The sequence below is a fragment of the Phocoena sinus genome, chromosome 13 (assembly GCF_008692025.1).
Source record: "Phocoena sinus isolate mPhoSin1 chromosome 13, mPhoSin1.pri, whole genome shotgun sequence".
Lineage (NCBI taxonomy): Eukaryota > Metazoa > Chordata > Mammalia > Artiodactyla > Phocoenidae > Phocoena > Phocoena sinus.
This window is the reverse complement of record NC_045775.1, coordinates 77,832,260-77,855,273: the sequence shown is the minus strand read 5'-3', so window position 1 is coordinate 77,855,273 and position 23,014 is coordinate 77,832,260. Positions and strand designations below refer to the sequence as shown.

The following is a 23,014-nucleotide window of genomic DNA, read 5'->3' as shown; positions in this document are numbered from 1 at the left end:
AAAAAGTCAAAAAGTTGGTGAAGATGTTGGTGAACAGTGTACAACAGTGTATCTTCGTGCAGTGTTGGCGAGAATGTAAATTGGCATAGATGTTACGGAAAACATCATGGAGTTTCCTCAGAATATTAAACAGAAATGAAGAGAATAGATCTTAAATGTTCTTAAAACACATACATACAAAATAACCGTGAGATGGTGGATATATGAATTCGCTTGATTGTGCTAATTATTTCACAATTATACATATATCAAAATATCACACTGTACACCATAAACACATTTTTTATTCGTCAATTATACCTCAGTAAAGCTGGAAAAGTGAAAATTTGTAAAGAAATATGTGGTTTTAAAGGGTATTTCAGGAGTTGGGATACATAGAAATACTGCTTGAAATTGTTTAAAATTTCCTTTCCATTTTTGTTTAGTTTTGTACTCCCATTGCATCTGCCTGGTTGGTTAAGGACGGCAAAGTCATTCCCATCAGTCTTTTTGATGATACAAGTTACACCACTAATGACGGAGTTTTAGAGGATGAAGAAGACATCGTAGAAGCCGCCCGAGGAGCCACAGAAAACAGTGTTTACTTGGGTGAGTGGATATCTCTTATCTAGCAATAGTACATGTTGACATCTAGATTTTATTCCTACATTGTCTCTCCCTACTTCAGGTGTGCCTGTAGTAGTTTCAATTCCTAAGTACACTCTCTGGCCTTAAGATTTGTACTTTGATTTCTATTCCTGCAATTTTCTTTCATTTATCCAATTCTGAAACTTTTAATTACTCTAGCGGGTTCTTTTTCTCTGAGACCTATATTTAAAAGGCTTAAAAATGTTGCCATTACATAGCATGATTTCACAGTACTTATGTATCTTCAGAGTCTAAAACTTTCTACATTTGTATTTGCATCTGTATCAGTTTGCTCCCCCTTAAAGGTATGTTTATTTTTTTCTATGCATCTACACAACTTATCTGAAAAATTAAAACAAAATTCTGGTGTGCTGCTTGGCGGTTGAAAGCCGTCAATGTTCTACATTTTGAAAACCCTCAAATCTAATTATTTGAACTAGTTTTGTGGTCAGATACACATAAAATTCTTTAAGCTCTGTCAATGTGCTACCCGCCCCTCAATCTCAGTGAAATGCAAGAATTTGAAATAACATATCACATGTGTTATGATAGTATTTAATTGAATTGTTAGCAGTATCTCTTGAATGATAGGTGTTTAGGTTTTCTTAAGGAAAAGGTTACCTCATCTAAGCTGTTACTTTCATAAGAGTACAACGATTTCTTTTGTTTGAATTTTCCTACTGGAAGAGTTTTTCAGTAATTACCAAAAGTTATATAGTGAGAAACATTGTAACTTGTGTGTAACTTTCCTCCCCTGTTGTTGTTGAATAACCTTTGGGTCAAATTTGAGTGCTTCAGGTGTGATTCTTTGAAAAGAGCTATGTAGCACATGAATAAATAACTGGAATTCATCTAATTTTATTAAATCAAAGTGAACCTTTTTTTAAAAAAAAAATCATCAGTGCTTGATTCTAAACCTAACTGACAGTGTTCTGGTTGATTCAGGAATGTACAGAGGCCAGCTGTATCTGCAGTCATCAGTCAGAATTTCAGAAAAGTTTCCTACGAGTCCCAAGGCCTTGGAATCTGTCAACAGTGAAAATGCAATTATTCCTTTGCCAACAATCAAATGGAAACCCTTAATTCGTAAGTGAATTATGAACTTTTATAAATGTTATTAAGATGTTCAGAGGCCTAATCATGGGCTTTGCCCTAATCATGGGCTTTGCCCTAATATCACAGAGATCACAGCTATTATACACTCTATACTTTCTGATAAACTGGGAAGGTATTTCAGACGTTAATGAATTTTAATTATCCTTTAGAACATGATTTCATTGAAACAGCAGCTACTTCTATAGAAATCAATGTCAATAAAGTATTTCTCTGGACAGCTTAGAAAAAGTCTTTAACCATTCTCTGACCACGCCTTGATATCATTTAGCTCTTAACATATTTATATTAAGAATATTTATGGAACTTCCCTGATGGCGCAGTGGTTAAGAATCTGCCTGCCAATTCAGGGGACACAGGTTTGAGCCCTGGTCCGGGAAGATCCCACATGCCACGGAGCAACTAAGCCCATGAGCCACAACTACTGAGCCCACGTGCCACAACTGTTGAAGCCTGCGCACCTCGAGTCCATGCTCAGTAACAAGAGAAGCCACCACAATGAGAAGCTCGTGCACTGCAGTGAAGAGTAGCCCCCTGCTCACTGCAACTAGAGAAAGCCTGCGCGCGGCAATGGAGACCAAAAGCAGCCTAAAATAAATAAATTTATTTTAAAAAAAAAAGAATATTTATGAAATATCTGGTTATCACATCATGTTCTTTGAGACACTCAAATTGAGTTGAATTCAAATACTAAACCATCTCTTTCCTTCAGCTATCTTTCTGTACCTTGTATATGTTTTTTATCACATATATCACATCCTATTTTAATTACTCGTTTAAATGACTCATCTCTCTATAAGACTGCTTTTCAAGAGAAAGAACGTTGGGCCATTTGTTTGGCTTACATATTTGAACTGAGCTGTGCTATTTGAATATCTGTTTTTTGGATGAATGAGGCACACACATTTTCATTAAAGTCCTAACAGTTAAGATTTTACCATTTTCTTTTAGATTCTCCTTCCAGAACTCCTGTCTTGGTGGGGTCTGATGAATTTGACAAATGTCTTAGTAACGATAAGTTTTCTCACGAAGAGTATAGTAACGGTGCGCTTTCAATCTTGCAGTATCCATATGGTGAGTGTGATTCCACTTGGATTGAAAATGCTGTTTTTATTTTTCTGTTTATTTTAATTTATCAATTTGAAATTAGTTAATAGAATTCAAATGCAAAGTAGCCAGTTGGAGGGTAGAAAATAAATATCTTGGGGGGCAGATATTGTGAATGGTGGCCAAGGGTACAAGGCTTCAAAAGACGGATTGCCAGGGTTTTGCCACATGCTAGGCTGGGCACACCTAACTTACCTGTGTCTCTGTTTCTTCATCTGTAAAACAAAAGTATAGTAATCCTAATATCTATTTATTGGGTTGTGGTAAGGTCTAAATGAGATAATGCACAGTCTTAATTAGCACCATGCCTGGCAAATAATTGTGTTCAATAAGCATTAGTTCTTGTTATTAGCTCTTACTTAATTATGAGCTTATATAATATAGTCTATATAATATCAGTCTGTATAATGAAGAAGATTGGTGTTTCCCATAGAGCTATGTGAAAATGCTATAAAATGGGGTTATTTTAATTTTGTTTTCAGACAAGGAAAATTAGTACAAAAGTCAAGAATAGGTGACATTTGACGTGAAACACATTCCTGTGTATTTAAAGTTAGGATATATTCAGATATGAAAGTTTTTTGAACAGTTGGATATAAAAAAGAAAATTGCTTAGATCTGCATTAGGCAAAAACATAGACTCCTCATCATTTACCCTAGATGATAAACCTGGGAAATTATTGTAGAATTTAAATTGATTTAACAAAAATCAGAGAGCTCTGAACTACAGACAGCTGTCTATCTGATATTGATCAAAATGCAAGGTAAAAGAGAATTGTGTAATCTGCCCGTGTGGTATAAAATAGAAGGTAAAAAGGACAGGCTGCTTTCTAGGACAAATTCATTTTGACAGCCTGAAAGGAACCAGAGAGCATGTGGAGATGTTCTCCTCGTCATGGTAAAATTTGATATTTTATTGATGCTAAATGAAAGTGAAGTTTCAAATCCGCAAAGGAGGTTTGAGTACTGTCTAATTTTTTTTCTTTTTTGCATTTAAAGGATTGAATTATTAATGAGATAATGAATGGAGTAGGCCTTAAGGGTTGTTTTTAGTCTTATTATTCAATAGAAAGATGTGCTAAAGAGGAGATGAAATTTTAGAAAAAGGAATTAGGGTTAAAAGTCGTAGGAAATTAGATAATTTTTAGCAATTAAAGGTGGAACTATATTGGTTTATCTTTTTAAAAAAAACCACTTTTAATGTTTGTTGTTGAAGATAATGGTTATTACCTGCCATACTACAAGAGGGAAAGGAACAAACGGAGCACACAGATCACAGTCCGATTTCTCGACAACCCGAATTACAGCAGGAGTATCCGCAGAAAGGATCCCGTTCTCCTCTTACACTGGTGGAAGGAAATAGCTGGAACCATTCTGTTTTGTATCGTAGCAACAACTTTCATTGTGCGCAGACTCTTCCATCCTCATCCTCACAGAGTAAGACATTGTTTAGAATCTCATCTTTTTCAAAGTGTTGGGACTATAGAAAACTTGGGGGGTGTGTGCGCGTGTGTGTGTGTGCATGTGAGGAGCAAGGCGTCCATTTCCTTAAGTTTTACCCTAAAATCATTGTTGCCCATACTCTTGCCTCCACGTCCTTGTCCCCTTCGCTCCTCAACCCATTGCAGTCTGGCTCCACCCTGGTCATTCCCTTTCCCTTTGACAAAGGAAATGCTGTTGTTTTATGTTCTTATAATGCATTTATTTTTCTCAATATTATTTATTCTTCAGTGTTATTTTATAGCCTAATATTGTTAGCTAACCTCAATTCAGCTTTGTACTGAGAGGGATTTTTTTTCTCCCCCACCTTATCAGCAAAGGAAAGAATCTGAAACTCAGTGTCAAACTGAAAATAAATATGAGTCTGTCAGTGGAGAAGCTAATGACAGTAGCTGGAATGACATAAAAAATTCTGGATATGTATCACGGTATGAGTCTTTTCATAAAATGTATGTGTGCTGTAGCTTCTGGTGCTAACTGTTCAAATCCAGGAAGAAATGGCCTTAGATACAGAGAACGAATGGGTGGTTCAGAAGGGAGAGGGGGAGTGGTGGGTGAAATAGATGAAGAATAGAATAGTTGTTCATTCAACATCTGCTTCTAAACCTCCAGTTATATGATAAATCACAGGGATTGTAATATACAACATAAGGAATATGGTTAATAATATTGCAGTGACTTTTGTGGGGACAGATGATTACTAGACTTGTCGTGGTGATCATTTCGTAACGTATACAAATGTCAAATCATTATGTAGTACACCTGAAACTTACATAATATTGTATGCCGACTGTATTTCACTTAAGAAAGAAGAAACAACCTCTAAACTAAGATATTGTTTAATTTTTTTTAAAAAAAATGTATGACTAGGTAAATAAAACAGACATATCCCTCAAGTTACTTAAACTGATTCAAGGTGGTATAGAAGAGGGATAGAAATAGAGTGTTATAAAAGTTTAGAATTATAGCCACCATGTATGTCAATTATTTCTCAATAAAACTGGAAGGAAAAGAAAAAAAAGAATTACAGCCACCGAATTGAGTTGTCATTCAGATGACATAGTTATTGAGGGTCTACCAGGTACTGGGCTTGGCATTAATACCAAACAGTAATTTTTATGTTATTGGAATATGGCATAAATCTCCTATGTTACTTAGTCCTCAGTTATTTATTTCATCCTTATTCTGTCTAAAATAAGAAGCAGAAAACTGGGGAGAAATACACCAATAGAATAGACCATTTTTAAAAACAGAAGAGGGAGTTGGGTTACTTAAAAAGCGGCCAATTCAGATAATTTGAAAGTAAAATAAAAGTAGAAAATCTGTAAGCAGATCTGTCAGGTGTACGGATTTTGACGCTTTGTGGGACAAGAAGTGGTGCTGCAGTTCAGTTTTCTTACATGGATTATTGCTACTTAGCACTTTCGTGATACAGGGACAAGGAGAAGCTCTATATGAAACTTACTGCTTAATAAATATCTAGGGAAATGGCTTTTTGACAGAAAAGATGGAAAATTACAGCTAAAATGTGGGTTATTTTGATTATCTATGGACTTAATCTAAGCTGCATTCATACCATCTTCTCAAAAGTTAAGAATTAGCTGCAATCCGTATGTTTAGCAAAACGTACTAGGTGACTAGCAAGTGGTAAGGGCTTTAATACCCTTGCTAATAAAAATGCTGACTTATAGTGAGGGAGAGGAGAGGGGCCCGTCAACTCCATGGGCAGTTCAGTACCCAAGCCATTCACTGTTCATTCAGCATCTTTCTGAACGACTGTGTGCAGTACCTCAGGCTTTGGGAGAAATAAAAAGACTGGTCCTATCCCCTGGAGGAGCTTCAAGTCTACCGGGGAAGGTGATACTAGAGAAAACATAAACATATAAGGAAAAAAGCCATGAGCTATAAGCAACTAACTCTGGCTGTGATGATTCAAGAGGGCGTCATAATAAGTCACGAGTAAGAGACAGGTGGAGAAGGGAGGGTGAGTGGGGTATGGTGATTAAGCATATATTTGTAAGGCTGTTGTGAAGAGAATTGGAATAATGTACTCTAAAATTGAATTAGACTCAATTTTCCTTCCATTTTATTCACTATGAAGAGAACAGCTGATTGTTTTTAAAAATACAGGATCTCTGTGTAATACCTGATGTCTATTGAGTGCCTACTACGTTCTAGGCATTATTAAGAACATGAGCTGTGGATTCAGTCATGAATTTAAGTCCTAAGTTGGGACCTGAGGCAAGATGATACTTATATTTATAAAAGCTGTAATCATATATAAGATGTTTCTCCTTTCAAAAGATATATCCATTTTCATATGAGTGTTTTCTTTAATGTAGGAAGATAATTCAGTTGGCCCTCCAGGAGTAGGACAAGAACTTCATGGGCTTTTGCAGTTGGGGAGATGGATTTGTACTCAAGTACCTTGCCTAGCTATTCTTAGGGATACAGATCATTACTCTTCATTCTCTGTGAAGGTAATTGGCCCATGGAGGGTTGGGATCTATTGTCTCTCCTCCTTAACACCATGCTCTAAAGCTGAGCCAACCGCTGAAATAATATGAGTGTGCAAGTCATAAAGTAATAAAGTTAGCCTTATAAGGGACACCAAAGATCATCTAATTCAACTCCCCCTCACACGGCTGGAAGAATGTCTTCCACAGCACGCATGCGTGCATTCATTCATTTATTAATTCATGCATTATTCGATAGATATTTGTTAGCCCTTCTATTTGCCAGGTGAGCCCAGGCTTTGGAAATACAAAGAGAAAAAAGAATTCTCTCCTGCAGTCAAGGTCCCTACAATTCGGTAGTAGTGGAGAGAGAAAGCTGCTTATAAATAACTGCAAAATATTGAGACTAAGTTTAAACAGTTCCAAGTAGTATGTGCAAAGTGCTATAAGAACATTAAGACAGGGGTCTAGGAAGGCCTTACAGAGGTGGTGAGATGAGCAGAATGAAAGAAAAATAGAGGTTTTTTATTAAGTCCAAAGAAGTAGGGCATCCCCCTGGAGCAAATAGCAGAAGCAAAAGCTCTGAAGTTGTGAGAGAGCCTGGTGCAAGTTGGCTGGAATATACAGAGCAGATCAGAGAGGTCAACAGGGGAAATGGGCTACAAAGTGGAGGTCCATCTGTAAGTGCCAGATGGTGAGTTCGCTTCTGTCCAAATACCTTTGGTGATGAGCACACTGACTCCTGAGGCACCCCAGCGAATTTCAGTTAGCTTTGGTTCCTAGAGAAGGTTTCTGGCTAAAAACGTACATAAATGTAATGGGACTGATTAAATCTTTTCCATAAAATACACAGGCACTGGCATAAGATTAAAATACATTTTCTACTTGAATACAGAATGCCACAAGAGGTAAAAGGTTAGAGAATTAAGGATAAACTGTTTTGATGGATGATGGAAAGTATTGGATAGGACAGAACAGTACTAAAATTGCTGTAAGAATAAGTGATTAACAAGTGATTCCCCATTAAGCAGAAGTTTTAAAATTTTTAATAAAATTCCCAGGGGCAAAATTAAAATGTGTTTGCTTCATTTATACAGACAGAAAAGCAAAGAATGCTATTAGAATTTAAACTGCGCTCTATTAAAATAAGTTCTAGGAAACTTAGTTTATACCTTTTTACATATCATAAAATAAGATTGAACTATCAGTACAAAATTTAAAACTATTACAAACTTTTTTTTTTTTTCAAACTTTTTAAAATTTACTTTTTTTTTTTTAAGCTATCTAACAGATTTTGAACCGATTCAGTGCATGGGTCGTGGAGGGTTTGGAGTTGTCTTTGAAGCTAGAAACAAAGTTGATGACTGCAATTATGCCATCAAGAGAATCCGTCTCCCCAACAGGTAATGGATGGTACTTTTAGTAAACTTGGAGTTAGGACTGTATTATCTAATCTCATAGGCAATATGTCCTTACTATACTCCATAGAGACTATAGAAAACAGAGTTTCTGACCTTCTGAATCTTATGTTCTCAGTACTACCCGGTAACTAGCTATCTTTTAAAAGTGTCATCTACTTTGACCGCTTTGTATCTACTTAAAAAATATGCCCTTGTTTTTGATTCTTAACAACTCAGGGCATTCCCATAGTGAATTTTAATAACTATAGACTTTAATACATAGCACCATTTAAAAATAATCTATATTTATTGTGGAAAATAAGGAATAGTATTAAAACAAAAAACGATCCATGTGTACTCTACCTAGTAATAAACACTTTTAACATTTTAGGGTATTTTCTTTTGATTTTTTTTTTTTCTGTCATAAATTTACCTAGTTCGTAGCACAGATATCAATACAATACAGTTTTATCTGTTGCTTCCTTCATTGTATTCTCAGTGTTTTCCTTGCTATTAAGAGTATGTCATTGAAATGCTAAAATATACTGAAAGTGTTTTATGACTGGAAAATAGTCCAGTTAATACTTGTGCCATGTCCCATTTAACCATTTCTTATTTTTAAATATTTAGGTTTCCAACTTGTTGCAATTAAAAATAACTTTGGGGACTTCCCTGGCAGTCCATTAGTTAGGACTCCGTGCTTCCACTGCAGGGGGCGTGGGTTTGATCCCTGGTCAGGGAACTAAGATCCCGCATGCCTCTCGGCACGGCCAAAAAAAAAAAACACAGCTTGGCATTGTTCGTCTTTTATATAAAATTTTGATCACGTCTGTTTCCTTAGGATAGATTCCTAGAAGTAGAATTTGGGGCTCAGAACAGTGTGATGCTTAAGATGATGGGCTTTCAGTTACGCCGTCCTTTTCATCTATCGTGGAAGCCTCCTCTGGATTCTTGATTGAATGTGCACTAATTTCTGGGCTGTCTTCCTAATTAGCAGTTAAACATGCTGTCCAACAGATAGGGACATAGGAATGGGACAACCTGAGTACTATGGGACTAATTCTTTTCTTTGGTGTATAAGTTTTGAGTAGTTTAAATATTCACATGTACAGAGTACCACATAGGATATAAAATTAAGAAAGGCTTCTGCCCTCAAGAATCTATAACTATTTGAGACCTTTGTATATATACTCAAATAACTGCAAAGCCAGGAAGATTGTGACTTGTGATTTAATTTAGTAAACAGCTTCTCATGAAGAAAGTGCAGAGGTAGCCGAAAGGCAGTCAAGGAAGGCAAGCCTCGTGGTGGTAGTGTTGTCTGCGCCGTGTTCAGGGGTAACCTGTCCCTTGGCGGACACACATGTAGGGGAGGGATGGCCAAGTACATGAAATGGCCTGAGCATAGGCTCTAGGCAAACATTTGCAGGGGATGTAGAGGTTAGTTGAGGATTCTGGCACAAGTGGAGCAAGGGTAAGAATGGAGGGGAGGGACTTCCCTGGCGGTCCAGTGGTTAAGACTGCCCTTCCAACACAGCGGGCATGGGTTCAGTCCCTGGTTGGGGAGCTAAGATCCTACAAGCCACACTGTGCAGCACCCCCCCAAAAAAAAAAAGAGAGAATGAAGGGGAGTATGGAAGAAAGATGGCAAAGATGGGTTCCAGCACCTTAAATGCCAAGCAGAGGAGTTTAGATTTTATTCCATAGACAGTTGTGCCTTTGAGCAGAAGAATGACGTGATCAAAGTGGAGGTGGTATGTAGTAAGAGACAAGCGTGTTCATTAGGAGATTTTTTTTTTTTTTTTTTTTGCAGAAGTTCAGTCCTAAGATACAGAGCATTAGTGCAGCAGAAGTGGAGATGGATGAGGAAGGAATGAGTATCAGGAATTAAAAAGGAGAAACTGGTAGGATTTGGTCACTGAATATGGAAAATCCAGAAACCTACCAGGATTCTCAGGGTGGGACCATTAACAGTAATGAAACACAGAGAGAAAAGTGGGAGTAGCTGACTGTCTCTTGGGGACGGAAGAGGATATAACTTATATTTATTATGTTGTTTCAGGTGATGGTGGGATCCCTAGAATGTGAGCTTAGATCCATCAGAAAAGCTGTCAAAGCAGAAGATCAAATCCAGATGCTTTTCTGGTTAAACATCACTGCCTATGATATTCAGTAGTTGAGGCTTTAAACAGACAAAGGTGCTCGTACAAGCCTTTTGGATTGTTGTATGTACCTTGTCGGGCTGGTCCTTCTCCATCCTCTGGAGCTGCCAGGCTGAGCTCTCTTTTCTGAAGACTTCACTTCCACCTATTCATCCCCCTATTAATTAACAAGCATTAAGCAATTATCTTCAAGGGTCTTTAGTCATTCATTTTTAGTCAGCTAAGAACTCTTTATTTGAATGGATAGATGTACTTGTAAGCATTTATTTCTGGAAGAAAAAAGAAATACTAGAAATACATATCTTTTTCTAATAAAGACTTATTTACTCTTTGGCTTCTTAGAATTATGCCGCTAGGCTGACTCGTCTGTTCCCCATTTTAGAACAAGGGAGAATTTTATTTTATTGTTTTGTACTGTCTTTGGATATGATTGCTTCTTCAGATCAGAGCAACCTTCAGTGTCTTCATTGTTTCTCTGTTTCAGGGAATTAGCTCGGGAAAAGGTCATGCGAGAAGTTAAAGCCTTAGCCAAGCTTGAACACCCAGGAATTGTTAGATATTTCAATGCTTGGTTGGAAGCACCACCAGAGAAGTGGCAAGAGAAAATGGATGAAATTTGGCTGAAAGATGAAAGGTAACTTGGTTAGACATAGACTTAAAAACTAGTATTTGTTTCAGGCTAGTTTTTGGCTTACATGAACAAAATATCCTTTCTATAACTTTAGAGATGATTTTTTTTAAAGAAAAATAACAGCAGATTACTGTTTCTGTCATCATGTTTTGGAACATTCTCTAGTCACTTGTTAAGTGAAAGGTTGATTTAGTTTTTAGAACATGAACTTTTTTTCTTTTCTGTCCAGAACATGAATTTCTAAAATCATTGGTAGATAGAGCTCTATGACTTATAATTCACTGCAGGATTTACAGCAGTCTTTCTCAATAAGAGATATTGTCTGCTTTTGTCTCCATTTTTGTTGTTGTTGTTGCGGTACCCGGGCCTCTCGCTGTTGTGGCCTCTCCCGTTGCGGAGCACAGGCTCCGGACGCGCAGGCTCAGCGGCCATGGCTCACGGTCCCAGCCGCTCTGCGGCATGTGGGATCTTCCCGGACTGGGGCACGAACCCGTGTCCCCTGCATCGGCAGGCGGACTCTCAACCAGTGCGCCACCAGGGAAGCCCTCCATTTTTTATTTTAAATTTTCATTTACTTTCTTAGTAGTTAGCAATTTCCAACTCCTTTCTAAAGCAGTTTTAAACTATTTGCAGTTAAAACTACAAGAACTTAGACTTCCCTGGTGGTCCAGTGGTTAAGACTTTGCCTTCCAATGCAGGAGGTGTGGGTTCAATCCCTGGTCCGGGAGCTAAGATTCCACATGCCTCGCAGTCAAAAAAAAAACCCAAAAAAACATAAAACAGCAGCAATATTGTAACAAATTCAATAAAGACTTTAAAAAATGGTCCACATCAAAAAAAAAAAAAAGAAATACATGAACTTATGGGAATTCCCTGGTGGTCCAGTGGTTAGGACTCCTCACTTTCACTGCCAAGGGCGCAGGTTCGATCCCTGGTCGGGAAACTAAGATCTCGCAAGCCACACGGTGAGGCCAAAAACCAAAAAGCAAACAAAACCATGAACTTGGGCAACCTGATGATAATTCCCACGTTAAATATGCTGTTCTCTAGGAAGGAAGGCGCTTTTAAAAACTACTCGATGAGAACAAAAAGGGAGCAGGCTACAAATAGACTATTTAGTAAAGAGCTGGAGTAAAATTCCTGCCTAAAAGTACCAAACACAGCCCTAGATCCACATGAGGTACCTAGTTACAGTGACACTTATATACACAGCCAGTAGCCAAACCACAGAAGGACCAGGTGAAGCGACCCTGCGTCTCAAGCCCTAATTGGGATGGGGGCTTCCGAATCACAGCCACCAAGGGGTTCTGGCCTTGGTCTTCCTCTGTGCTTTGTGTTTTGCACATAGGCCTTGGCTGTTCTGAGCATGACAGTCCCAGATAACTGTTTCCAGTTTAAAACCAAGATTTCCAATTCAGGAATGGATGGGCTGTGATGTTCTTTGTCTCGTGTGGCATGTTTCCATTGAATTTCCATGTTGTCACTTGGTAACTGGCTTTATTATAGTTGAAGCTTTGGAGACAAAGCATGTAGTTACAACACTGTAAGTCAACTGTACTTCATTAAAAATACATCAGTCAATAAATAAGCAAACAAAGGATGTAGTTCACATAATTTAATCAACACGTATTCACTCTCATCCCTTTGTACTTCTCCCACTCTTAGCACAGACTGGCCGCTCACCTCTCCTAGTCCCGCGGATGCGCCATCCGTTAAAATATGCAGAATGGATCCTTTCTCTACAAAGGAACGCATTGAAATCATAGCCCCTTCTCCAAGAAGCAGTAGGTCTTATTCGGTCGGGATTTCCTGTGGCCAGACAGGTTCATCCAAGAGCCAGTTCTCTCCACTGGAATTTTCCGGAATGGACCACAGAGACACCAGTGAGTCGGTGGACGCAGTGTGCAACCTCCAGGACAGCTGCATTACAGACTGCGAGGGGGAAGACGGTACTAGGGATGGCAGTGATGAGGGACACTCTTTTGAACTTTGTCCTTCTGAAGCTTCCCCTTATGTAAGGTCAAGGGAGCGAACCTCCTCTTCTATAGTATTTGAAGATTCCGGCTGTGATAACGCATCCAGCAAAGAGCCCAAAACGAACCGACCGCCTGTGGGCAACCATTGTGTTGATAAACTAACTGCAGTCCAGCATTCCAGTAGCAAGTCTTCCTCGGAACCTACTTTGTCTATTTCTCCTTCAAGACCAACCACTTTAAGTTTAGATCTCACTAAAAACTCTGTGGAAAAACTCCAACCCAGTTCACCAAAGGTGTATCTTTACATCCAGATGCAGCTGTGCAGAAAGGAAAACCTCAAAGACTGGCTGAACAGCCGCTGCACCATTGAGGAAAGAGAGAGGAGCGTGTGTCTGCACATCTTCCTGCAGATCGCGGAGGCGGTGGAGTTTCTGCACGGCAAAGGGCTCATGCACAGGGACCTCAAGGTCTGTTTTTGTGGAACATCACCCAAGGGTTTCAATGTGGTTTTTTTTTTCTATTAAAGTCATTTATTTTATTTATTTACTTATTTTTTATTGAAGTACAGTTGATTTACAATGTTGTGTTAGTTTCAGGTGAACAGCGAAGTGACTGAGTTCTTTACATACATACATATTCCCAGTTGAAAAGCTATGTATTGTGCTCATTCTGACCTATCATTGAGCCTAATGTTAAACCTTCTAGGCCCTCTAACCTTTTTGTATTTTGGTCACGTGTTTGTCACGTATCAGTCTCAACACAGCTGCCAGAAGTTCTCAGGGCTCCATGTTTTAAGTCTTTTGGAGGTGTTGGGGAGAAAAGTATCACTTTCCCCTGCTATTGATCAGAAGTCCTGGGTTTTCTTTTTTTTTTTTTTCATTTAAATGAGCTTTTTTCAAAAATTAATTTTTATTGGAGTATAGTTGATTTACCTGGTTTTCTTCTAATCGATAAGCCAGGAACACATATGCGTCCCTAAACCAGTCGCCTGGCCAGAGGCTGGGATTATGCTGATTGGTGGATGCAAGTTCTGGATGCAACCTCCAGATAACATCCCGTATGAGCCATGGACTTGCTGCCCAGAAGAAGAGAGTTCCCGAAGTCACATCAGGATACTTTTGGTGGAAGCGTAGGGCAATGGAAAGATGCTGGAGAACCAAAAAAAAAAAAAAAAAAGTCTGTTAGTGTTGGGTAGATAACAGCTGACAGCAGAGCACGGAGAGGGGAGGAAAGATGAAATTTAAGGCCTGTCTCTCTTACAAGGTTATTTGAGGGAAAGTAGGAGGGTATCACCGTAGATGTTGGTTATATGCAATAACTTCATTGTTTCAAAGTCCATACTGTATGATGGCACTTTGGAGTTTTGCAATAAAATGTTTTTCATCTGGCAGTATTTGAAGCCCAGTGAAAGTCAATTTTGTGAGCTAAATGGCTTCCTTTTCCCTTATTTCAAGGGCTATGAATGGTGGTCATGTGGGCTGAGAGTAGGCTCTAGGGAAAGACGATGTATTTCATGTAGGGGATTTTGGGTTTGAGGAGCCCGTGGTTAGATGTATCTTATGAACAGTTGCATATGAGAGTTTAGAACTCGGGACGGGGGTTGTGGGGTATATGGGAGCCTGTGAGTATTAGAAGAGGCAACACAAGGTTGTAGTTAAGAGCTCTTATTCTCCTTGACAGCCTACATTCCCCTCTCAGACACAAGCCCGAAGGTCAGTCTGTTTCGTTCATTCACCAAATAGTAGTGATTAGCTACCGTTGGGCAAGAATTGGACCCATGGCAGTGGAGCAGAAGTCCTTTTCTCACGGAGCCAGACTGCCTGGGTTTGAATCCCTGCTCCACCCCTTACTAGCTGGGTAACCTTGGGCAACTTACTTAACTTCTCTGGGCCTCAGTTTTCACATCTGTGAAATGAGGGACCAATAGGAGTAAAAGCATTGTATTACATGAGTTAATAGTAATGAACTACTTAGATCAGCTTCTGGCTCATTGCAAGTGCTATATATGCATTTGCTATTATTATTATTATTATCATGGCTTAGGTCACAAATGTAGAGGAGCTTGCCAACGGAGAGTATATAGAATAATGAGATTGAGGTTTAAGTACCGTAGACCCTAGGGAATGTGAATCTCTAAGGATTTATTGAAATAGATGTTCAGGGACTTCCCTGGTGGCGCAGTGGTTAAGAATTCACCTGCCAATGCAGGGGACACGGGTTTGAGCCCTGGTCCGGGAAGATCCCACATGCCGTGGAGCAGCTAAGCCCATGCGCCACAACTCCTGAGCCTGCACTCTAGATCCCACGAGCCACAGCTACTGAAGTCCTTGTGCCTAGAGCCTAGAGCCGCAACGAGAGAAGCCACCGCAGTGAGAAGCCCGGCACCACTACAAAGAGTAGCCCATGCTCACCGCAGCTAGAGAATGCCCGTGCACAGCAACAAAGACCCAACACAGCCAAAAAATTAATAAATAAAATTTAAATAAATAAATAGATGTTCAATAAATATTCACTCCCTTTGCTACCCTTGTGTCTTCTTTACTCACAGTACTTGTCTAGCATTGAAGGATTGTTTTTATTTTCATATTAGCCCATTGTAAAGAGAAACATGCTTGAGAATATCTAGTGTCTTGTATTTATTTTCTGTAGTCATTTAAATAATTCTCTTCACTTTCCTTCTCCATACACACCCACCACGCTTTTGTCTGTTTCATTTTTTTCCAGCCTTCCAACATATTCTTTACAATGGATGATGTGGTCAAGGTTGGAGACTTTGGATTGGTGACTGCAATGGACCAGGATGAAGAAGACCAGCTGGTTCTGACCCCAATGCCAGGGTACGCCAAACACACAGGACAAGTGGGGACCAAGCTGTATATGAGCCCAGAACAGGTGAGCCTTTCGATTTCTTTCTGAGGAATAAAGAGATTTTTAATTAGGGTGGCAGCAAGCTAGATGTGCGCCATGAATCTCCATCCGTGCTGTGTTTAAAATACCCAATAAAATAAAAGCTGAAAATGATGAAAACTGGCAGAAGTGTTCCACAGGCAACACAGCTAGGGTACAGTTTCACAACGTGAATTGGCGTGTGGAGGAAGAAAAATACTAAAAATGCATGAAATGTGCTCACCCTCTGAACCGGAACCTGACAGCAACCAGAAACTTAGAATGAGATTTTGAATGTCCTCCTCCCAAACTTAATTGTCATTCACCCTGTGTGAACTATGCAGGAACTGTTTTCAGAGCCAGCTGGAGGTAGTGTTCTAAGCTATTCTCTGCAATAATCCACAGGCAGCTTCCAGAACGTACCATGGCAGGAAATAAAGGTGGACAGGCTGAGCTATGTTGCCTTGTGGGATGCTTAGTCTTCCAAGGAAAAGCTCCATAAACTGAACAGAGACTGGAAGAGTGGTGGGAGCAAGGCATCCTGGGAGCTTCAGCACAGCATCCCTGGCCACCACTACGCTGATGGTATTCACAAGCTTACATATGCTTAGATTGGCGGTTCTCAGACTTTCTGATCAATGCCTGTTCATACCTGTAAACGTGATAGAGAGCTCAAGAATTTTTCTTAAGGAATTTTATCCATCAGTATTTGCCATATTAGAGATTAAAACAGAAATTTGTAAACTTTTTAATTCAGTTAAAAATGACAGTATAGGGCTTCCCTGGTGGCGCAGTGGTTGAGAGTCCGCCTGCCGATGCAGGGGGCGCGGGTTCGTGCCCCGGTCTGGGAGGATCCCACGTGCCGCGGAGCGGCTGGGCCCGTGAGCCATGGCCGCTGAGCCTGCGCGTCCGGAGCCTGTCCTCCGCAACGGGAGAGGCCACAACAGTGAGAGGCCCGCGTAACGCATAAAAAAAAAAAAAAAAAAAAAAAAAAAAAAAAAAAAAAATGACAGTATTAAATCAATCACATCTTCAAGATATTTTCTGAAAAATAAATATTTTCCGAAAGAAAACTAGTGAGAAGAGTGGCATTTACTTACATTTTTGTAAAGCTCTTTACTGTCTGACTTAAAAGAGATTTCATATCTGCTTTTCCATTTAATCCCTTGCACTATGTTATTTTGGTTGAAGTATATGAAGAAAATCTGACTTCGCATAGATAGGCAGTTGGAAAAGGAGGAATATTTTAATACCATTTTCAGGTAGTTGTGGGCATTCTTCTTTGACAGCATATCAAAATACAATAAGCAAAAGTTTCTGAAGAGTCATTTGCCCTGAATCTAAAACCATAGCAGTGAACATTTTGTATTCTGTTACTTTAACATCCGTTGGTCCACTTTGCACATTGAATGGACCTTTGACCCACGCATGATTTTATAAAATTGTGCGTTGGTCATTTGGAAACTATTAGTTCCCTAAGTTATGCATCTTTTCCAAAAGTTGTCACAATTCACTATACAGTATTAAAAAAATCACTCTGGTTAATATCACCACCAGTCTCACCAGAAAAGGCTTTAAGTATTAGGAAGCTGTCAGGTTCCCAGTGATGGACACAAATTTTCCAAAATTCTGACATTCATTTCCAAGCTCAACTTTTATTTTTGGCAACAAATGCTGTCAGTCTTCCTTGAAGTTCCATTCTCACTTTCTTCATCTTTAAGAAAATATCTGTCAGGTATCCAAGTATGAATAACCACAGTTTGTCTACCAGTTGTTCTTTCAAGTCAAAATGGAGCTCTATGAAAAGAGCATCTGGTTCATATAGTAACTCAAACAATTGCACAAATGCTTTCTCTTGAGACAACCATTGTACTTCGGTGTGGAGCAGAAATGCTTTATGAATACTGCCCATTTTGTCACACAGAATATTTAAAAAATGCATACCTAAGGGGGAAGATATAATAAAATTAATAATTTTTACTGCTTCAGCAAGGACATTTTAAGTGAAACTGTCTTCCTTCCTCCCTTCCCTTTTCCCTTCCTTCCTGCCTCCCTCCCTCCCTCCCTTTCTTCCTTCCTTTCATTGAAGAACATAACTACTACTAGTACGGTTTGGTGCTGCTGCCTTGGTTCATGCTAAGATTCAGCAGTGCAAATGTCAACACAGTGAAAAGACAAATCATGTCTCAGAATTATTATGAAAACAGTCTTGACTTTGTAGACCTCCTGAAATGGTGTTGGAGTCCCCAGGGATCCATAGACCACACTTTGAGAACTGATGGATTAGTTTATCTTTGGAAGGTCATATCAGAGACCAGTCATAGGAACTGGCCTTTATTTTACTGTTGTACAGTATCCTTTTAGACTTCTTGAGTTGTTTGCATCATTCAAGTGTTTTCTTTTTTATGCGTAAATTTTATTTTTTTATTTAATTAAAGAAATGTTTTAATAGAACGCTGTACTTAGACATCTTGAATTTCAAGATAAGGGAAAAATAGTGTAAGTATTTAGGTACGATAAAGAAGCACATTACAGCTTAAAGAGCTTGTTTTCTATAACACTCAACCCTGGAGGACAATAAGTCAACATTTACAGTTTGGATGAAAAATAGCTGTGACCCACAAATCATGTTTCTGGCCATAAAGTTATTCATATAAAAGAAATTAGGCATTTTTAGATAGGTAAGAGTTAAAAAAGAATCTCCTAAGTGAAAAAAGCCAGGGGCAGAAATGTGTGTATAGTGTGTAAAGGGGGGAAAGATAGCTATAGATTTGCTTATGTTTATATAAAGAGCTCTGGAAGGATGTACAGGAAACAAATAGTTTTGGGGGTGGTAGGTAGAGGGGAAGTGACTGGTGGGAACTGGGCAGATAAAGGATGGACAGGAGGGAAGCTTGACTGTATACTTCTTTTTGAATCATGTGAATGTGTTACCTATTAAAAGTGAGTTTAAGAAGGGAAACGTTTGTTTTGGATGTTTTAGTGACTTAGACATTTTGCTGTTAGGAATATCACTGTGATAACCATCCCTGTGTACAAATCTCTGTCTGCATTTCCATCTACCCTGGGGTGGATGAAATTTAAATAGAACCATTAAGTGGTAGTAGCCACTTATTGCCAGGTTGCTTTCATGAAGGTGTGTTAATTAATATTCTCCAGATAGTGTATGAGGTGTCCTTTTCACTGTAACCCTGTAAACTCTGTTTTGAACATATTTTCTTTGAATACTTCCCAGACCCCAGTAACAGCTAAGGGAAGGGAGGAAGATGGTGTAGCCTGTTGCAGCCACTGGAACTTCCCACCTGATAGTCTATAAGCAGAAAGGCAGGCTGGGTCTCAGAAGGAACCAGGGAGACAGGTATCAAGTGTAGTTTAGAGAGGAGGTTGTAAAGGGTTCCTCATCCCTGACAAATACCTTGTGATCCCCCAAAGGGAGGGCTTCCTTGGCCTTTGCCAAGTGTCGTTCTGTGCCTAGAGTCATTTTCCCAAATAAAAGTGTTCTTCTGAGTCCACAGGAGGTCACTTTTAATTTGAATGAGGCTTTGTTTAATAGAGTAGTTGGGTTGTAATTCATTTGTTCATTTTAACAAGTAAGTATTTATTGAGGGCCTTCTCTGTACTTAGCCCAGTGCTGGATGGTGAGAATTCAAAAGAAGCAGTTCCCTTCCCTCCAGGACTTTATAATCTAGTTGTGAAGAATAAGAAATAACACACATGAAAAGTAAAACCAAGAATGCAGTGAAGTCCATAATTAAGTGCCGTAATGAGGGCTAACCACGGTTGATTAGTGGTTTGGAGTAATGAAGATTTTCTCATAAAAATAGGTGAGGACTAAGTTGGTTAGAAATGAGAGATTTGCTTTAGATAGTGCTGGCTTTGAAAAACTTCACCCCAGGGGTGGGGGGAGCAGCTTTTCCGGGCTCCTGGCTCCAGGTTTCCGCTGGGCCTATTTTACTGATGCATATCTCAGAGCTATACCTGGGCTTCCTTCTGTAATGCTGAGTACTTTAATTACTCTTGCTGTGGTGAGTTGAAGAAAAGAGGCTTGAGAGATGATTAACTCTTTGCTAACATTTCTACGTACACTTAGATGCACTGATGCCGTATTATCCGTTGTACTATCTCCGTGAATGTTTTCCTAATATTTCTTCTTTATTTGGGATTTCAGATTCATGGCAACAACTACTCTCATAAAGTGGACATCTTTTCTTTAGGCCTCATTCTATTTGAATTGCTGTACCCATTCGGCACTCATATGGAGAGGGTCAGGGTAAGTGTTCCCCCCTCAAGAAAGGTAGAAAAAGAAAATATTAAATCTTAAATTCACAAAAGAAAGAGTTTTAGAAGAAGAGTAACTTACTCCTAATACCAGCAGACTGGTTGACGTAGAAGAGGTCACGTGAGTGACGCAGAAAGGATTTGTAGACTATTTGCATCCACAGAAAGCTCAGTCTTCAAAAATTGTTGAGTCGAGTTGTCTGTTCCTTAAATGTGTAATAAGTGCAATGCACAGGGTAAGGGAGTGAGGGTGACGGTGTTGGTTGGTCAGAGAAGAATTTTCCAGAGGACAAGTGGCCATACACTCACATACTTAAAAGGTGGCAAACTAAAGCATGATTAGGTTTTTTTTTTTCCCCTCTCAAAATAAACCAAGGTGATGGCCTTTAAGGAAAACAGTACTGAAAGTCTTTTAAAAGTAGACCTCTGTCGCATTCTTCCCCGAAATTCATAAGTGGTTACCCTCCACTTTTCCAGCTGTTGTCCCTGTACTTACTTCCGTATTTCCAAAGTTTATGTCCTTATCACCATTTCTTAATTTATCAGTGTTAGACCTTATCTGTTGACTCCTGGCCACGGTAGAATAGGATGTAGTTCTCACATAGAACCAAAAGGACCTACCAAGTGTTCTATACAATAAATAGGAAAAAAAGAAAATAATTTAAAAATCAAAGTGGCTAAATTTCAGAATACCAGAGGTAAAGGCACTAAAAGCTTCCAGAAGGGAAAATAAAACAGGCCCAACGTATGTTAAAGGATCAGGAATCATATGGCATCAAAATTTAAGTAGTTATGGGGAATTCCCTGGTGGTCCAGTGGTTAGGACTCTGCGCTTCCACTGTAGGGGACACGGGTTCGATTTCGATCCCTGGTCAGGGAACTGAGATCCCACATGCCTCACGGTGTGGCCCAAAATAAATTAATTAAAATAAATTTTAAAAAACAAAGTATTTTTAAAAAAATGTGTGTAGTTATAAGGACATCAAAAGACACTATGAAGAAAGTGAAAATAGGACTGCCCTGGTGGTGCAGTGGTTAAGAATCCACCTGCCAGAAAGAAAAAGACAAATACCGTATGCTAACACATATATATGGAATTTAAGGGAAAAAAATGTCATGAAGAACCTAGGGGTAAGATAGGAATAAAGACGCAGACCTACTGGAGAACGGACTTGAGGGTATGGGGAGGGGGAAGGGTGAGTTTTGACAGGGCGAGAGAGAGTCATGGACATATACACACTAACAAACGTAGTAAGGTAGATAGCTGGGGGGAAGCAGCCGCAAGGCACAGGGATATTAGCTCGGTGCTTTGTGACAGCCTGGAAGGGTGGGATGGGGAGAGTGGGAGGGAGGGAGACGCAAGAGGGAAGACATATGGGAACATATGTATATGTATAGCTGATTCACTTTGTTATAAAGCAGAAACTAACACACCATTGTAAAGCAATTATACCCCAATAAAGATGTTTAAAAAAAAAAAAAAAAGAATCCACCTGCCAAAAAAAAAAAAAAAGAATCCGCCTGCCAATGCAGGGCACATGGGTTCGAGCCCTGCTCTGGGAAGATCCCACATGCCACGGAGCAACTAAGCCCATGTACCACAACTACTGAGCCTGCACTCTAGAGCCCGCGAGCCACAACTACTGAAGCCTGTGCGCCTAGAGCCCATGCTCCGCAACAAGAGAAGCCACTGCAATGAGAAGCCCGCACACCGGAACAAAGAGTAGCCCCCGCTCACCACAACTAGAGAAAGACCTCGCTCAGCAACAAAGACCCAACGCAGCCAAAAATAAATAATTAAAATAAATACATTTATTTTAAAAAAGAAAGTGAAAATACAACCCACAGAAAATATTTGTGAATCATGTATCTGATAAGGTTCTAGTATCCAGAGTATATACAGAACTGTTGCAGTTCAACAACAAAAAGACAACCCCATTAAAAAATGGGCAAAGGACTTGAACAGACATTTCTCTGCAGAAGATTACAAATGACCAATAAGCACAACACCATTATTCATCAGGGAAATGCCAATCAAAATCACAGTGAGATACCATTCACACCATCTAGGATGGCTAGAGTAAAACAAAACAAAACAAAAACGGAAAAGAAGTGTTGGCGAGGAGATGGAGAAATTAGAACCCTCATGCATTGCTGGTAAGAATGTAAAATGATGCAGCCACTGTGGAAAACAGTTTGACAGTTCCTCAAAAAGCTAAACATGGAATTACCATATGACCCAGCAGTTCTACTCCTAGGTATATACCCAAGAGAAATGAAAACATAGGTCCACACAAAAACTTGTACACAAATGTTCATAGTAGCATTTTCATAATAGCCAGAAAGTAGAAACAACCCAAATGTCAATCAGCTGATGAATGGCAAAGCAAATGTGGTTGACCCATACAGTGAAATATTATTCAGCCATGAAAAAGGAATGAAATACTGATACATACTACAGCACAGGTGAACCTTGGAAACATCACACTAAGTGAAAGAAGCGGACATAAAAGACCACATACTGTATGATTCCATTTATGCAAAATGTCTGGAATAGGCAAATCCATAGAGACAAGGTAGATTAGTAGTTGCCAGGAGCTGGGGGTAGAAGGGGATGGAGAGTGATTGCTTAATAAGTACAAGGTTTTTCTTTGGGTGATGAAAATGTTCCGGAATTAGAGAGTGGTGATGGTTGTACAACATTTTGAATAGAATAAAAACCACAGACTCATACACTTTAAAATGGTTAAAATGGTGAGTTTTATTTATGTGAATTTCATTTCAATAAACACATTTTCGAAAATATGTAGTTATGTAAAAATTTTTTAGTTAAACTAAGCCATGCACATATTGTTCTATGCTAGACCAAATAATGTACCCT

At 39.2% G+C, this 23,014-nt stretch overlaps 1 protein-coding gene across 4 annotated transcripts in view; it reads left to right on the top strand.

The window, feature by feature from the left end:
- EIF2AK3 (eukaryotic translation initiation factor 2 alpha kinase 3) overlaps window positions 1-23,014 on the top strand; it is a 68,525-nt gene that overhangs the window by 38,568 nt on the left and 6,943 nt on the right. For 3 of the 4 annotated variants that reach the window (XM_032652531.1, XM_032652534.1, XM_032652533.1), the window contains 10 exons: window positions 426-588; window positions 1,573-1,713; window positions 2,692-2,814; window positions 4,064-4,284; window positions 4,663-4,775; window positions 8,084-8,206; window positions 10,847-10,996; window positions 12,659-13,436; window positions 15,694-15,861; window positions 20,024-20,125. In XM_032652531.1, the coding sequence (XP_032508422.1) occupies window positions 426-588; window positions 1,573-1,713; window positions 2,692-2,814; window positions 4,064-4,284; window positions 4,663-4,775; window positions 8,084-8,206; window positions 10,847-10,996; window positions 12,659-13,436; window positions 15,694-15,861; window positions 20,024-20,125 (2,082 nt within the window). Of the gene's footprint in view, window positions 1-425; window positions 589-1,572; window positions 1,714-2,691; window positions 2,815-4,063; window positions 4,285-4,662; window positions 4,776-8,083; window positions 8,207-10,846; window positions 10,997-12,658; window positions 13,437-15,693; window positions 15,862-16,260; window positions 16,629-20,023; window positions 20,126-23,014 lie in introns of those variants that run through there. The other variant, XM_032652532.1, reaches the window with a different exon arrangement.